The sequence below is a fragment of the Papaver somniferum genome, chromosome 1 (assembly GCF_003573695.1).
Source record: "Papaver somniferum cultivar HN1 chromosome 1, ASM357369v1, whole genome shotgun sequence".
Lineage (NCBI taxonomy): Eukaryota > Viridiplantae > Streptophyta > Magnoliopsida > Ranunculales > Papaveraceae > Papaver > Papaver somniferum.
The window spans coordinates 47,820,949-47,838,827 of record NC_039358.1 but is presented as its reverse complement, the minus strand read 5'-3'; the positions used below and the strand labels follow the sequence as shown (position 1 = coordinate 47,838,827).

General features: G+C 36.3%; 1 protein-coding gene and 1 pseudogene across 2 annotated transcripts; one reads left to right on the top strand and one right to left on the bottom strand.

Annotated features, from left to right (window-relative positions):
• Window positions 1-5,262: 5,262 nt before the first annotated feature.
• LOC113285551 lies at window positions 5,263-10,790 on the top strand (annotated as a pseudogene).
• Window positions 10,791-12,624: 1,834 nt separating this feature from the next.
• LOC113328517 (equilibrative nucleotide transporter 3-like) lies at window positions 12,625-15,303 on the bottom strand. Of its 2 annotated transcripts, none has more exons than XM_026575601.1 (9): window positions 15,163-15,303; window positions 14,852-14,991; window positions 14,293-14,448; window positions 14,024-14,167; window positions 13,831-13,936; window positions 13,568-13,743; window positions 13,323-13,489; window positions 12,962-13,214; window positions 12,625-12,853 (listed from the first exon to the last, which is right to left on the bottom strand). In XM_026575601.1, exons 2-9 carry the CDS (start codon window positions 14,987-14,989, stop codon window positions 12,746-12,748), a joined length of 1,248 nt encoding a protein of 415 aa, XP_026431386.1. In that variant the 5' UTR covers window positions 14,990-14,991; window positions 15,163-15,303; the 3' UTR covers window positions 12,625-12,745. The 2 variants fall into 2 exon arrangements, with proteins under 2 accessions (XP_026431386.1, XP_026431391.1); XM_026575606.1 differs by having other exon boundaries at window positions 14,852-14,982; window positions 15,163-15,288.
• Window positions 15,304-17,879: the final 2,576 nt, after the last annotated feature.

Sequence of the window (17,879 nt, the reverse complement as noted above, 5' to 3'; positions counted from 1 at the left end):
CTTTAGAAGATACAACAACACGATTGATACGATTAGATATTTTGTTTTCACAAAACACCGGTTTGATTTCCCTTTAGATGTGAATCAAGGTTTTGGAAATCTTGTGTTTATTTTGATAAAAACAATTACAAGGTAAAAGTAATATCAAAACAAACTTGTAGATTAGGGATTATTATACTCTTCAGTAATGGAAGAGAAACCTAATTATTCTACCACAAAAACAACTAGAATAAATCTAGAGATATCTTGTTTAAAACTTCTTAAGGATTTTTACGAGATGCCTTAATCGAAGTTTTCTTTCTAGCTTCCGATTTCGACTAACAATTGTTGGTATACGATCGGAAACTGAAATCTATCAAAACCTAGGTTTATGATCAACAACTCTTGAATGATTTTATATCAGAAGAGAAAACCTTAGAATAGACAAGAGGTGAAAAACCTAGATTACAAGTTGTATAATCAATCACGAAGATTAATCCAACTCGGCTTTGTGATCCCCAATACAAAGACTTTTATCTCACTCTTGTTCACGAAAAACAAAAGACATGGAAAACAACCTATGAAGCTTACACCAACTTTCCAAAGGGGATAAAAACGTGTAGCATTCACGAACTCTATATTTATAGTGAAACATAGCTTGAAAACTAAGAAAGCTATTTTCCTTTTTCAAGACTCTCCTAATTTTGGGAGTCTTTCCTAAGTTACAACTCTTGCCAAAATAATTAAATAAATAATTAATTTAGCAAAATTGTGTTTATGTGAATAAATCACAAATTAAATTAGGAAGGAATCACAAACACTTTAATATGGTAATCAAAGATGTTTGGAGTAATAGCTAACTTGCCTAGATAAGGAAACATCACCAACTTGACCAAAAATGCCTTTTAGTCACGTAATTGGGCCCAAGTTCGTGAATCGTTACAAGCAGTCCATGGATTGTTTCCTACTAACAAACTGTAACAGTTACATCAACACTTATAAATGTTACTTTAATAAATCACTCATAACTTCATCGTTATAACTCGGAATTGAGTGATTCTTGTCTCGTTGAATTCGTAATCTCATTCACTATAACATGAGAACCTTTACAAGGATAAAGGTTATTGTCACAAAAGTCGTGGCTCAAATAACCTCAAGTATATATACATAAATGTATATTAACCGTCATAGGAATTGTTCCATAGAGTGAGCATTTGTTTCGATAGATTAGAAAGGTAGAATTTAACAAGAATCCAAATAAAATCAATCACCACATACCTTTGTTGATGAAGTCCTTGTTGATGTCTCCTTGTAATTTTCAGTCTTCATCCTTCAAGAGTAGCTCTTTCTTAGACCTAATCTAGTCCGAAACTATCTTTAGTATACTAAATCAAGAATGCGTTTTGGCAACTAAATTTGACAACTAGCTTGACGTAACAACGCTAGTGGGTTCAACCAAGCAATGTTCTAACAATATCGTACTAATTGTTCTCTTGTTTGTCATTGACGTAGAGAATAGTTTTTGTCGATGATTATTTTTCTCACGAAATTTTTGTATCTTATTGCCTTTAACATTAAGATCGATATTTTAACTTATTTGTTCGTAACTTGCGTGAAGAGAGAAAAATATTGGGATACTTATTTACCTTGTTCGTAGCTGGCGAGTGAATTTGTATGTACAAGGAAAATCGTTCTCTTGTGATTCGAGACTTTCGAGTTAAGGTCCTCATGTTATTCTTTCGGGAATGAAATATAATGGGGGAGAGTTATTTTGAACTTGTGCTTAATGGTAACATCTTTGAAGGGAGAGTGGATGTGGAATTGCAGGAGATTCATCTACCTTTATGTCTCCTTGATGCAAACCGAGTTTACTTGGTGAAATCGTCTAAACTAGATATTAGTATGTGTTCTTTAGTCTTGAATACTCTTTTGTTTAGTTCATCTTGATCATATTTTTCGCCTTTTCCAATTTTGTTGACAAAAAGGGAGAGAATTATTAAGTAATATCTTAGTACATTACACATGGATTTTCGGAGCATCATCTAAGCTGGAGTAGATTATGATCTATAGGTTTTACCTATTTTCCAAAAGAAGTAAGAATTGACTAAATGGGATAACATATCACCATAGTATTGCTTCGAATTTGTGGTGCAATTGAACTTTGAGGAATATAACAATACTATGTTTTTCTATAACAACCGATGAGTAGAGTGTGATTACCTCATTTTAACAAAGCTCTTTTTGAGTATTCTCATGAATTTTTATCGCTATGGAACTTCAACAACAAAGGTGCTAAACGAACACATGCAGAACCATAGAAGAACTTGAAGTACGACGAATTCAAGACGTTTGTTGAATAACCAAGGAAATCAATCATAGTCGATTGAACTGAAAAGTTTATTAATTTTGAATCCATATGTATTGAATAGTTTTGTCACTAAAATTGGCAAAGGGGGAGATTGTTAGAACATTGCTCGGTTGACCCACAAGTTTTGTTGTATCAAGCTTGTTGTCAATGTTAGATGATCAAAACTATATCTTGACTTATAGTCTACTAAGTCAACTCTCAGACTAGGTTAGAATTTAGTAGTTGAGTACCAGACATCATCCTCGAAGAATGAACACCGACGAAGACATTTGGAAAACTTCTATATCAGGTATATGAAGACTGAACCATTCTATTATACTCGCTATCTTACCATTCTATCTGTTGAGACGATGTCGTATGACTTATAGTAAATTTCCAAAAATAAGTTTTGAGTCCAGCTTGTCTTGTTAAAAATCTCGAAATATGATTTTACCAAATATGCTCAACGATTCTTAACAATATTAGTTCTAAGAAATTTACTGTTTGAATTAATTTTTAGATCAATTAAAATTGCCCATGCAAATGATTTTATCATGTGGGAATCTTTTAAACATCATAAGAGAGAAATATTGAACTATCTGATATTTCTGCTCACGGTAGGTTGGCGAACCAGTTCGTAAACAATAGATATCTGAGTTCAGAAATACAGGAGGGTCGGCGAACCAATTCGTAAACCGTGGGTTCAGTTGGGAACAATTCACGAACCCGGTTCACGAACCGTTGTGAACTAATTTCTTGAATTCGGTATTATATGAGCTACACTACAAGAAAATCTATCTATTGCTACACATATATTGCCACACCTTTAATATAGGTGTTGCAAAAATAATTTTTTAGTCACAGTACTTTTCAGCTGCAGCTAAAAGCTATAATTTACTGCTGCAAAATGAAACTTTTGCCACACAACTGTAGCAACAATATGAAAAGAGTATGGAAAAAAAAATATAATATCTTGCTGCAGCAATAAAGATTGGGTGCAGCAGTAGACTTCTTGCTACATAGGTTATCGCGACACTAGTAGGGGTTTATGCCATAACCATTGGGTGCTGCAATATATTAAGTTTCTTGTAGTGCTAGTAGTTGGCGAACCCGGTTCACGAACCGTGGTCAACTGAGTTCGGTAATCTTGTAGGGTTGGCGAACCTGGTTCACGAACCGTTGCACCCTGACTCGCGAATAAGCCTTACGGTTCCCGAACCGTTGTACCAATTGTCCTAATAGTATTTAGTCTTGTAGGGTTGGTGAACCTGGTTCACGAACCGTTGCACCATGACTCGTGAATAAGCCTAACGGTTAACGAACCGTTGTACCAATTGTCCTAATAGTATTTAGCAGGTGCTCAAAGAATTATTTTTGAAATATGTTTAGCATTGCTAGAATTATCTCAAACACTTCTAAGACTTCATTAATCAATCAAACACTTATGTGTGTGCATCGTGATTAAATTCTTATTTATTTAAATGAACATCAAATCGCGTTAGTTCGTTGGCATACTTGTAAAACCGAACACTCATTATACACGGTTCTAGAACCGGTTCATAGTGTATATTCTTCTATTGTATTTTCAAGACCTTGAAGTGTTTTCTTGATTCCCAAGTTACCTTAGCTTAAATTATAAGAAACTCGTGGTCTGTGAAAACTATAAATATAAATGCTCTTTCAACTGGGAGAATCAATCCTTGACACTTTGTGTCCTAGTTGGTTCTAGAGTCGTCCTTTATAGACCTAGGTTTCCTTTGAGAAACATATTTAAGTCTATGACTAAAAGACTTCTCCTTGGGGATTCGTGAAGCCAGGTCCGAATATCTTTACCTTGATAGTTTGTGTATCCTGATCTTGCTAGTTTGTTATTGAGGTTCTCGTAATCTCTTTCAGGTAAGATAGATAGTAATCGCAAAGTTCTCTTCGTCTCAGACTTCGTGATTCCTCAAGATTGACATCTGAAAATTGATCTTAAGTGATCTTTTGAAGATTATTCTTGAGAGGTGGTTAAGAACTAGGATGCTCTCTGGGAGTCGTAAGTTCCAGATTTGTGAGGTTTGCTATCCTTTTCTACTTCAAACGGATTTCTCACCCTGATCTTTGATCCAAACGGAAATCAACCAGGCTTTTCTGTTAGGGGCAAATTGTTATCAAAAGTCTTCACTTCGTCTTAAACAACTCTTTGGCTGTAAAAGACGCCAGCTAAGGGAATCTATTCTGCATCCACCATTTGGAAATTTCTTCTTCTTCATTAAGATACAATCCTTCATAAAAAGGATAATTTGCATTAAACATCAATTATCATAACCAATTCCAGTAGCCATTGATCTTGTTTGATTGAATCTTGATCATCGTCACACCGAAATTATTTGATTTCGAAGATATACCCAATTGAAACGCCCGAAGGCTATTTGAAATCGCACTAATGGCGCATGTAAATAAACTGCATGACATAAAATAGCCATGAGATATCAACCGTAAAATAAATAAAAAAATCCTAAAACTTAATATCACAAATAATGTGATTTTTTTATTGAAAACATGAAAAACTAATTACAAAACCCAAATCTACTCGGAAAATCAGATATCTCATATCATATCAGAATGGATTTAGATTTGGAGATGAAAAAAATACGAGTTTTAAGAGACATTTGAAATCTCAGGGAAGTTGGTGAGGTTGCTCTCCTACTACAGTTGCTAGAAGTTTTTATAACAGTTTTGCACAATAATGCCGAGGAGGACAGTAGAAGATGTAAATTTGCTCTGAATTTCACAGTCACAAGCTGTTACTCTTCTTTAGAGGTGGATGACTTCTTAACTTTTCCATATAAACGGATTTGGAATCCTAAAATTCCATTAAAGGTTTCTTTTTCTGGTTCAGACTCTATGTCACAACAGAGCACCTACTCTAGAATATATTTTTTAAGCTAGGAAGGTAAATTCAAACATTTGAAATCAATTAATCATCGCCTTTAAATACACTCTCTCCCATTGGTGTTTTAGAATAATTTTTTTTGAAGGGTACTCTTTAAGTACTTTAATTTGGGATTGGGAAGCTATAACCGGTACTAGCTGAGATTTTTTTCTTTATTTTTATAATGCCTTTTCACTTATTGCTATGAGTGTTAATTTTTATTAAATTTGCCTCTTTTTGAAAAAACTCCACCCATTATTCTTTGCATCTCAAGGCTGGCCCAAAAAGTTTGGTTTTCCGTCCAAAACTGAGTTAAAGTGATGTCACACGCGGAACTTTCTCGCTCTCGCCGAAGTTGGGGTTCTCTACTTCTTGTTCTTCTCGTCTGGTGTCACAGGAACTCGATTTCAAGCCCTAATTGCTGGCTAGGTATCTTTTTTCTTCTCTCTCGCATTTAGGGTTTTGAGTTTGCACAATTTGGGGTTTTAGGCTTAATTTTTGGGTCTTCTCTCTTTTAAGTATTGAAAATGCATAATTCTACTATTATGTAACTGTGTTTGGAATGAATGATGACAGGGATATCATGAGAAGGGGAGGTGGTAGTGGTGGTGGTTGTTGTGGAAGGAAAGAATCGAACAACGGGACTCTATTGGTTCGGTTGATTCCTATGAATGGCAGGTACTCCCTTTGCTTAGAAGTTTTTATCATTTATGATATCATTGCCAATGTAGGTTCTAAATTTAGTTGAACTTCACTTGTTGTTGATGCTGCAGCAAATTGAAAAGAAGCCAATTGTAGTTGATGCTGCGACGAATTCGAGCCAAAAGGAGCCGGACGGAGATCAAATAAAACTCTAAAAGGCAAAAGTTGGGATCTCCATTTGGTCATTTTAAGGTTCTTCATAATCAGATTAAGGATGCTGACTAATCCTTGCTTCACATTCGGTCATTTTCGCAATTCTCGCCTAAACATGATCCGTAGGTAAGTAATCAGAAAGTAATTAAGCAGTCAATCTACTAATAAACATGTAGATACATTTAACGCTTCATGAATTCGGTTCCATAATCATAAGAATTCGCTATTTGTCAATCAGGATGGTACTGGAGAAAGGAACACTACTTTGTCTCTCGTTCACTCACTATATCATTGAAGAAGCCAGATAGCTTTTGTTCACTCAAATTCTCTGAACTTGTCGATGATTTCTACAACAATGGGTTACCTTCAAATCTATTAGGCGGTAGAGATGCAAGTTTGGACTAATGGTTTCAAAGGTGCCAAAATCCCGATGGCTTCGTACTGACATGAAATGCAATTTTTAGCTAATCCTGTTACTGATCATGTGCAAAGTACAGAGCTACATAATTAAGATGTTAATTTTATGGGTGTGATCTCTTTGAGGAAAGCAGCTGAAGCAATTGACATTTAAAGTTAATTTCCTACATTCTTGGTTGGACTTTGTCAAGCTATTGAATTAACGCATTTGGAAGAGAACTTAAAGTTGACTGTTAAGAACACAGTTAGTGTAGTAGCTAAGAGAGAACTTACCATGGGCGTCAATTGTTAACCTCGTCTATCAAGATTCTGCGAGAAAGATTTACTTGAAGTTGTTGACCGTGCATACTTCTTTGCCTACATCGATGAAGCAGGGTTATCGTCAGGAGAGAAAGTTATTTCATCGGGAGAAGAATTTGACAAGGTCTAATGCAGCTATCTGTGAAGGTAAGATGCTTGATCCTCCTCTCAGCTGTCTTAAAGAATAGAATGGTGTTCTGTGTTCCACTACCAATATGTGAATCGGGTAGTGACTTTTGGGTCTCAAATCAATTTAATAATATGTTGGGGGTTGGTTAGAGTTTGATATATAATATGGGGGTGCAGACAGAAATGCCGAACAAAGATGCACAACCAAAATGTCCCTATATAATTCTTCACTCTTTGAACTTCAAAAAACTGCATACCACTTCTCTCTGCACTGAATACTCTACTCTTTCTAAACCCAGGAAAGAAAAATGCGGTTACTTCTTCTTCAGCATCTTCGAGTTCTACTTGTCTACATCATCATCATCATCAACCAAATTACAGCAAAACAAACCCATGTATCAGAATTCCAAGCTTTACTTTCAGTAAAAGCATCAATCTCGAAAGACCCAGAGAACTCATTATCAAGCTGGAATATTTCTACAGAACACTGTACATGGACTGGCATATCATGTGATTCTACTTATCACAGAGTAATCTCTTCAGATATTTCCAACTTCAATCTTGATGGGGTTTTATCACGTGACATTGGGTTTCTCACAAACCTTATAAATCTTACTGTTGGTGGTAACTGGTTTTCTGCTTCAATACCAATGGAAATCTCTCAGATTTCTGGTCTTAAACAGTTGAATCTATCCAACAACATCTTCAGTGGAAGTTTTCCTTCTGAGCTTTCTGGTTTACAGTACTTGGAAACACTTGATTTGTATAACAACAACATGTCTGGTGTGTTACCAGTTGGAGTTTCAGAAATTAAAAATCTCAGATATCTTAATCTTGGCGGGAATTATTTTGAAGGTAAAATCCCACCAGAATATGGAAGATGGGAATATCTTGAGTACTTAGCAGTTTCAGGAAACTCGCTTAGTGGTGTTATACCACCAGAGATTGGAAACTTAACAAAATTACAACAACTGTGTCTTGGTTATTACAATATTTATGAAGGAGGAATACCATCTTCAATTGGGAATCTTACTGATTTAGTTACATTAGATATGGCTGGCTGTGGATTATCTGGTAAAATCCCACCAGAAATTGGAAAACTTCAGAAACTTGATGCATTATTGCTTCAAATGAATGGGCTTTCAGGTGGAATAACAGCAGAGTTGGGGCAGCTAAAAAGCTTAATAGTGATGGATCTATCTACTAATATTCTGGATGGGGAGATTCCTCAAACATTTGCTGCGCTCAAGAATCTCACTCTACTGAATCTGTTTAGTAACAAATTACATGGTGCAATCCCAGAATTCATTGGAGATTTACCTGAGTTGGAAACTCTGCAGCTATGGGAAAATAATTTTACTGGAGTTCCTCAAAGCCTTGGATTAAATGGGAAACTAATCCATCTTGATATTGCTTCAAATAAACTCACTGGAAATATTCCACCTGATTTGTGTTCCGGTAATCGGTTGTAAACTCTAATAGCTTTTGAGAATTTCTTATTTGGATCGATTCCTGAGTCTCTTGGGAGATGTGAATCATTGACTCGGATGCGAATGGGGGAGAATTCTCTTAATGGTTCAATTCCTGATGGGCTCTTTGGATTACCAATCTAACCCAAGTTGAGTTACAAAATAATGCACTTACTGGAAAGTTTCCAGAAATGTTTTCGAGTTCTGTGAATCTTGAACAAATTAGTTTGTCTAATAATCAGTTAACTGGGAGTTTGCCACCTTCAATTGGGAATTTTACTGGTGTTCAGAGGTTACGACTAGATGGGAATAAATTTTCTGGTGAAATTCCTTCTGAAATTGGGAGATTACAGCAGCTCTTAACGATGGATTTCAGTAATAATTTGGCAGGCTCGATCACACCGGATATCAGTCAATGTAAGTTGTTAACGTTCGTTGATCTTAGTCGGAATAAGCTTTCAGATTCCAGGTGAAATTACTAGCTTGAAAACTTTGTATTACTTGAATGTATCTAGAAACCAGTTACTGGGCAATATTCCTGTGAGTATTTCTAGTATGCAGGGTTTAGTTTCAGTTGATTTTTCATATAATAATCTTTCGGGTTTAGTTCCTGGAATTGGTCAGTTTCGTTACTTCAATTCAACATCATTCAAGGGTAATCCTTATCTGTGTGGTCCATTTTTGGGTGCTTGTAAATCATGGGTTTCAAATAGTACTGTTCAAGCGAATTCGAAAGGTCCACTTTCGGCTACTATGATAGTGTTTCTTGTGTTAGGGTTGCTGCTTTGTTCAATTGCATTTGCTGTTGCTGCTATTATTGAAGCCAGGTCTTTGAAGAAAGCAAGGGAGTCTCGTTCATGGAGATTTATGGAATTTCAAAGGTTGGAGTTTACTTGGGACGATATATTAGATGTTTTGAAAGAAGATAATATAATTGGGAAAGGAGGCGCTGGAATTGTGTTCAAAGGAGGAATGCCTAATGGTGATCAAGTATCTGCAAAAAGACTTTCAGTAGTGAATAGGTCAGGTTTTTCTCGTGATCGTGGGTTTAATGCAGAGATTCAGATTTTGGGTAGGATTAGACATCGTCATATCGTGAGATTATTAGGATTTTGTTCCAACCATGAGACAAATCTTTTGGTTTATGAGTACATGCCTAATGGAAGTTTAGGTGAAGTTCTTCATGGCGAAAATGGAGGTCATTTGCATTGGGATACTAGGTATAAAATTGCAGTTGAAGCTGCAAGAGGGTTGTGTTATCTGCACCATGACTGTTCTCCTCCGATTCTTCACCGGGATGTGAAATCGAACAATATTCTTCTCGATTCCAACTTTGACGCCCGTGTCGCTGATTTTGGACTTGCTAAATTTCTTCAACATTCTGGTACTTCTGAATACATGTCTGCTATTGCTGGCTCTTATGGGTACATTGCACCAGGTAAGATTGATGAATTCAGTACATACATTCTGTATATATGTTGGTAGACACTAAATGGGTCTTGAGATTTCAAACATCATATTGTGCAGGGTCTATACTTTTCACAATGAGATTTCTATTTTATCAGATTATGATCATGTAGAGCTTTAGTTTGAAATGAAATTGAGTTTTACCTTCATTCATTGAAAACAACATCGTTGTGCATCTGTTAGAAATTTGCTTTTGTATCTGAATCTAAGTTGTGTTTTGTATTAAATTTGCAGAATATGCGTACACATTAAAAATTGATGAGAAGAGTGATGTATACAGTTTCGGAGTAGTTTTATTAGAGTTACTGAGTGGTAGAAAACCAGTTGGTGATTTTGGAGATGGAGTTGGTATTGTTCAATGGGTTAGAGAAATGACAGATTCAAAATCAGGAGGTGTTTTGAAGATTCTTGATCCAAGACTTCCTTCAGTTCCTTTAAATGAAGTAATGCATGTGTGCTATGTTGCGATGCGTTGTGTTGAAGAACACAGTATTGAGCGACCAACAATGAAACAAGTTGTACAGTTTCTTACCGTGTTACCCAAACCAACAACAGAAACAACACCAAATTGATGTTGAAATCTATGAGAAAAAAATCGCTGTTTCAGAAAAGTATTAAAGATCAGTCACCAACTGATCTTCTTAGCATCTAATTGTCTCTTGGGGGTCTTTTCAGTTTTATCTTGTGTTGTTGTGCGTAGTTTACTTTAGGTTTGGTGTGTGTGCATTGGTTATTAGTCAAGTCCTCTTGTATATTGATTGCTGGGGTTGGGTGTTCAATTTCTGTAAATAGGTTCTTTCAGTTTGATCATTTGTGCCAAGTTGATGCTGTAATAAAATGGTGCATGTAAGATTTATCTGTGCATATATGTTTGATATATGATTGAGCCCCTCAGCTCAACCTTCATTGCCTCCTGGCCAAATTGTATCTGAAGCTCTCTCTGTGGATAAAAGCTTTCTTGGCTTGTTGCTGTGTGTGCCTACAAGGCTATGAGATGATGGAATAAAAGTGATGGAACCTTTTAAAAGAGCAGGTATTTTGTGTTTATCTTTCTAGTTGTGCGCAAGTCAAATGAAAGACAAATGAAAGAAGGGCAACGACACCTTCCACTAAAAGAATAAGTAGAAAAGATTCATTCTTTGATTAGTGTGTCCATGTCTCAATTGCTTCTACCGCATGTTCCCTTCAGTACATGACTGATTGAGAGTGTCCACTTTAGTGCTGTGCATAAATGCATGTGAAAACCCCACCAGGAAAAGAGATCTCACTAACCCTTGTACTACTCGTGATTGAATAATTTAAAACATGCTAGATAGATGCAACGGAATGCTGGGCTGTTAAATTCAATACTCCTTCTGTTTCAGAAAAAATGATACTTCTGTTTTTTCAATTTGGTGTTCAATATTCCAACCGTTTCAAGAAATTTCACCTTTTTAGTTTGGTGTTTTTCGTACGTAAAAATGAAAAAGTGAAAATATCACTTTTTCAGATACAGTGGTAATAGAACTTTCATTTCAAGTCAATGAACATATTGACGGCTGCAGTATTGTGCAATTAATCAATCAAACGACGGCCTACAGTAGAGACGTAGAAATTCGCAACCTCCACTTTTTCTTGTGTGTTAAAGTTAAAGACGAAGAAAGTAGTGCACTCACACCAGCAAGTGAATCTGATACGGAATCCTAGGCTATGCATTGTTGTGTAACTTGTGTTAGTCCCATCACATTGCATCTCGTTGCATTATTTATCAAAATAAGGCTGCTAATGGGGGTGCCAGATTTTACTGGGGTGTTCCAAGCCAAGGCAAAACCTGTTTTTTCCTATATGAAAATCTATTTTGTTTTATTATAATTTTGGTACATCCTCACTTAATTTGGTACCCCTATTAGCAATGTTGAAAATTTCATTCATTTTGCTAATTCGGAAAATGACTCATTTGTCCAAATATTTTTAAACCATGGTTCAAATAGACGAGTAAAAATTAGTATGGGTGAAATGGACACCAAAAAAATAGCAAGGATGAAACTGGATTCATCCTAACTTAAACTTAAAAAATAACAAGGATGAAACTCGATGCATCCTGATGTAAATTAAAAATAAAAAAAAATATTTGAAAATGAGTAGGATGAAACTGTTTCATCCAAACTATTTTTACATTTTTGTTCATTTAAACAATATCAAAATCTAAATATCCTTTTCACCCAAAAATTATTGATTTTTGTCTTTTTAACCAGTTTTGTGTTACTAATTTTTGAGTTACAAAAATCTTGACCCACCATAATTTAATTACCACATAATCATGATGTATGATGAGTCGAATATGTACCCACCCAATAATGTTTACACTGAAGAACCCTATTCCCAGCAAAACAAAAACACTTTATATAATGGGAATTTGGTTAGTGTGACCGTGATAAGTTTGTGAGATCTCTAGTGTATAAAAACCATTTTAGCTTTCTTCCGTTCTAGAAGACGAATTTTCGGAAATCCTATTAAGACCCCCCGGCTAGAATAGTCGACTGGTGAGCCGTTTAGGTGCCGTATGTAACGGGCTTATAAGCCTCCTATGCAACGCTGAGCGTCAGATCCTATCCTGCCAATTTTTCTTCAGTTCTGTAAGACTGTGTAACCTTTGAGAATTGCATTACCGCTCATTCTTTTCCTCATGCATCTGAGCTTCAGAAAAATTAAATCCTTCAAATCTCATTTCACTTTCATACAATTGACTAACTTGAGAAGACAACACAATCGAGATTCAACATTCATTAATCAGCCAGAACAAAAATCTTAGTACAAACATAGTATATAGGTTGTTACTGTCATCCAGTTTGGTTTTGAGAGGATTCAAACAAAATAAAATGAAAATCACCAGCCTTTACCAATGAGCCACATCCAATCAAGTGTTGCACCAAGAGTAACGCCTATAAGCAGGAACAGCGCAAACAGATTTCCCAACGCATTTTTCTCTGGACCCTGTAAGCGGAGAGAACATAAAATGAGCATAGAAACTGCACTCAAACAAAAAAGAGAATAGTAATTTCTGTTCAAGTGACAGCTAGTGAGTATATATGATTGACCAACCTTGTAACCCTGGGGTAATACTGCAAAGACGCAAACTGTGAGATATCCGTTACTTAATCCTAAGAACCCTGTTAAAAATATCATCCAACCTTGGCTTCCATATCTCGCCGTAAAATAGAAGCACGGGATGAGTAAGTAACGACACATCGCTGCAACCACGAGGCCCTTTCTTGATAATATGGTTTCTGAGACTGGAATATATCTTCCAATGAGATCTAGAAGATTAAACACTGTAATCAAAACAACAGCGTACCTGAACAAAGTAAAAACCAAAACAACGACAAATTAGACGAACCCATTGAATGACAGATTATAGGAAACTTCAGGACAGTCACTTCTAGTTGATAGACTGAGAGATTACCAGGAACCCAAGCTGTGTTTCCCTGTGTCTTCAGATATGAACCCGGGGAAAATCGACAATGTCAGTACATATGTTAGAATTACAGCCACTGTAAGGTCAATGTTCTGAGCTAGCAACTGTTTGGTGCTCAGGCGTTCCAGTTGTTTATGGCCACCCTCCTCATCAGTCTGAAATTGAAAAACACCTAAATCTTATTGCTCGACCAAATAAACAAGATAAAAAACGAAAGAGGGTGAGTGTTATACTATTCCAATTTGCTGCATTTCCATGCCAGCTGCAGCCAAATCAGCTGCGACTGTTTTTGACCCTTCTGAAGCAGCCTTGGACCTATAGTACTTTACAATTGGTAGTTTCGCGAACACAAATGCATAGAGGAAAACACATAACAGCATAAAAGATGTGGCAATTGAGAGGAACACCACTGCAACAGATAATTACATAAGAGATTCATAAGAAATCCACAAGGCACAAAGGAAAATTTAGATGTTACTAATAACGTGCCACTTGCTTGCCCCGTTGCGAAGACCACTCTTGGTATTTTCAAAGGCTGCTTTTGTTATTAACCTCAAAGACGACGTTAGAAGCCCTGAGGCAGCCATCCCACTCAAAAAAGTCTGCAGCATTAGAATGTGATTCAGTAAGGGACAAGAGAACATAGATAAATGGAACCAAGAGAAAAGAAAAAAAGAAAAAAACATTACCTGCATGAACTCAGGACACATGAAGGAAAGATCTCCAAACAGCCCACCTTCCAGTGTCCCCTCCGCAATTGCAACAATCACCACAATTAAGCAGAGAGCGATGAACCTCACAAGTCCACCACCTCCAGATGTTGCTAAGTCCAACTATTACGCAAACGGAAAGCCAAAGGAAAATATGAATTTAAAGTCGAAGTCTTTCACGGAGGAACAAAAAGAGTGATGAAACCGCTAGATTAACCAATAGCGTACAGGAGGAGGTGACTACTTACAATGATAATTGCAGCGTTACTCATAAAGAGAAGTAGAAAGCCAGAAATAATTCGTTTTCTTGTGTTCAATGTTGCTTCATAGTATGCTAGTGTAGCAGTGGTTGTCAAAACAACAGGAAAATAAACAATTGGGAGCACTCTCGCCGAATGATAATTCTACATCAATGAAAGAAACACTGTAAGTTCAGTAGCTAGTTAATCCGCCTTCTCAGTTAGCTTCAATTCTTTGTGGCATACTTCCAAAGCACATAAGCACTTTTTGGTTCTTTAACTTCTTCATCAGTGTCATGTAAGCGTTAAAATATCGTCTACATATTTTGAACATCGAAATTTTGGGGAGATTTCATAGAAATTTTATTCCAGTTGTAAATTTTTTGCTGTCACTATAAATTGGAACCTTGGTTTGCCAAAAAAATTGAATCCTAATTCATTTTAGCATATATCAATTGTCATAAAATTGCAGCTCATAGAAATGTGAGTTGGGAGAAGTTCCTCTAGTCACGAATTTTACCAATGTTGATTAGTCATTTTTACTTTAAAAAGCAAAAGGTAGACATACCGGGAACAAGTATTGATAGTAATCTTGTATTGTCAACATACTGTTCCAAGCAAGAAGACACCCAATTCCTAGAAACCAGCATATTATGCTTGCCATCATCCGTCCTTTTGCCTCCGGCTTTGCCATTATTCCTGCCATTCCTACCATCAACATAATCAAATTCGCTTTTAGCACTTTTCTGGTAGTATAGTACTGTACTTAGAATGCAGATGAGTTTTGACAAAAAAAAAAAAAATTGAGGAATTTAATCAAGAAAAATGAAAGCCAATCATAGCGCATGCAATTCTTGAATCAAAAGAAAAATGACAAACCAAATAAGTAGAGAAGATTGCTGATATGCTTCAATCCAATATCCAATGAAAAGGAAGAAGACTAAACAAATCAAAGGAGTAATGACAGGATTTTTCTGCACTATTGATTTGGTTTATAGAGAGATTTTGAAGAAGCAGAAGATGTTATCAAATGTATGCACCAGCAGGCGGTTTAATGGTAAATGGGGGTCTCCACATCATGCTGTGTCACTTCACCAACTCTGTTACCATGTTTAACCATTTGGTCATTAATAGGTTCCTTCATTTGGAAAATTGAAATGAATGCCTTTTGTTTGGTCCCCAAAAGAATTTGGGTAAAAAGATTTTCTGCAATTGCAAGGTCAAGACTGCCAAATTTTCATAAACTTTTCGTTTAGCTGATAGCTCTATAGCCTATAGGGGTATTATTTTTGTTTTGAGCATCCAATTCACAGCCGATTGGCGTTCAGCATTCCAATCCTAATACCATTTAAACATAATGAAGAAACTGTGAACCAACCGTACGTTCAAAAAGAAAAAAAAAAACATCCAAATTCAACTCTTAAACCAATTTTATTATCAGCCGGAAAAAGAAAATCTTCATGTCAGAGACTATCTTCGTAGTCATAAGTAAAAACAACAAGGGCTTTGCGGATTCAAAGAAAGAATCACCAGCTTTTACCAATGAGCCACATCCAATTTAATGCTATAGCAAGAGTAACCCCTATAAGCAGAAAAAGTGTAAACAAATTCCCAACGCGTTTTGCTCTGGACCCTGTAAACGGAGAGAACGATGAGCACAGAAACGACATTCTAACAAAAAAACATAAATTGTAATTACTTAAGTATATGATTCATCAAACTTGTAACCTTGGGGTTCCATTGTAAAGACGCAGAGCGAGAGATATCCGTTGCTTAATCCTAAGGATGATGTCAAAAAGATCATACAGCCTTGTCTTCCATACTGGCTGTGTATGAACATGGAAAGTCGCATTGTTTTTTCCTAACGATCAGTTTCAACTTAATGTGTGAGAGTATCTTGGTATGTATCAGTTATGATGTTCCACTTACTTGCACCCTTGCGAAGACCACTCCTGGAATTTTCAATGTTATCAACCGCAAAGCTGACGTTAGGATCCTGGGCCGCCACCGGTTGACCATATCTGTTTCCTCAAGGATTACCCGGCGGTGACTTTTACTTGGGGCGGGGAGTCAACATTGACCATATTCTTTATTAAAAAAGGGAAGTTCGCAAGTGAAGGTCAACGTTGACCCTTTGTTTTTTCCCTTTTCCTAGGAAAGTTTGGCCTATTTCCTGTGTGAGGATTCAAATTATTAAAGTCGGCAGGTCTGCTCCTATATAAGCAGGGCCATACCTCTACTTCTAATATTCTATTCAAAACAACAAAGCTAGACAAAGAGCAGAACAGTTACTTCTTGTGTTCTATTAAAACAAAAGTAGAGATAGATGTCAAGCGCAAACATGAAGTTAGGATAAATATTACCTGCATAAAAGATAAATATTACCTGCATAAACTCAGGACACATCATGGAGAGATCTCCAAACAGCCCACCTTCAAGAGACCCCTGTGCAACTGCAAATGTGGTATGCCCAGAAGTCTTGTTATAGGTTTGTTTTCGATGTAAACATCTATTTTATCCCTTAGAAGGGACTTCCTTGCATGATTCTGTTTTCACATGTATCACAAATCTCAATTTTTTTTTTTTTTCTTGTAAGTTAAGTGTATTCAAAAGAACTAACTTAGGGAATTAGTAACCCTTACATCATGGTAAGTAGAGTCATCAAATATAGGAGTGGAGGTTTCCATCCTAACATTAGATTTATCTACTTCAAGAGCAACCTTAATACAAGAGGGAGGTGTATTTCTCCAATTAAAAATATGACTAAAAGTTTTGGCTTCCTTGGCCAAGATGTCTGCTACGCTGTTTGCAGTTCTAGGTGCATAAAAGAAACCTAAAAAGTTCTGACAAAGATTTAAATCACTCTTAACTTCTTCCATTATGGCTTGATTCTGCCATTCAATTCCTGACTCCTTTCCATTCATAGTCAATGAGGTTTTTGCAATCTCCTTCTACCAAAAAGTTGGCCAGTCCATTTTCAGCTGCCCATTTAGCTCCATGCCGCATACCTATTGCTTCCGCTTCTTCAGCGAAAGAGGCAGAGAATGATCCTGCTTGTCCTTGATCAAAGTCACCTGAATCATTCCTGAGAATTAAAGAAAAACCTGCAGATATAGTCATAGAATTCCAGGCTGCATCTATATTGATTTTCAGTTGTGATTTCATGGGAGGAGACCAAGTAGGAGAATTTAAGATTCCAGTGTTCACCTGAATGACAGGGTGTTTACCTTTAAAACAAAAGTCTAAGAATCTTTGTATTTCTAAACTTAATTGAGCACTGGATTGTTGGGTTTTTTCAAAAACTCTATTACATCTCTCCTTCCAGATAAACCAAGCTTTTGTTAAAATTAGTTCTATAGAGATAGTTGGGTTTAATTTTCCCAACCATAGCTTGCAAATATCTAAGAAAGTTGTATTGCTATTAAAACAAGGTCCTACAGGGTTTGGTTCTGCAGCCCAAACAGATTTGGCATATGGGAAGAAAATCAAAAGTTGTTCTACAAATTCTACTTCATTACAGCCAAAAGAACAGTTTGGATGAACATCCTCCATAAATTTAGATAATTTCAAGTTTATGGAGAGAGCATTTTGTAAGC

Bases quoted from the DNA above. Each gene is read 5' to 3' on its own strand.
- LOC113328517 (XM_026575601.1), bottom strand. From the start codon at position 14,989: ATGGCAGGAATAATGGCAAAGCCGGAGGCAAAAGGACGGATGATGGCA. The intron at 13,744-13,830 runs GCAAGTGGCACG...TATCTGTTGCAG, and splicing joins TGGTCTTCGCAACGGGGCAA to TGGTGTTCCTCTCAATTGCC. The intron at 13,490-13,567 runs GTATAACACTCA...TTTCAATTTCAG, and splicing joins AAATGCAGCAAATTGGAATA to ACTGATGAGGAGGGTGGCCA.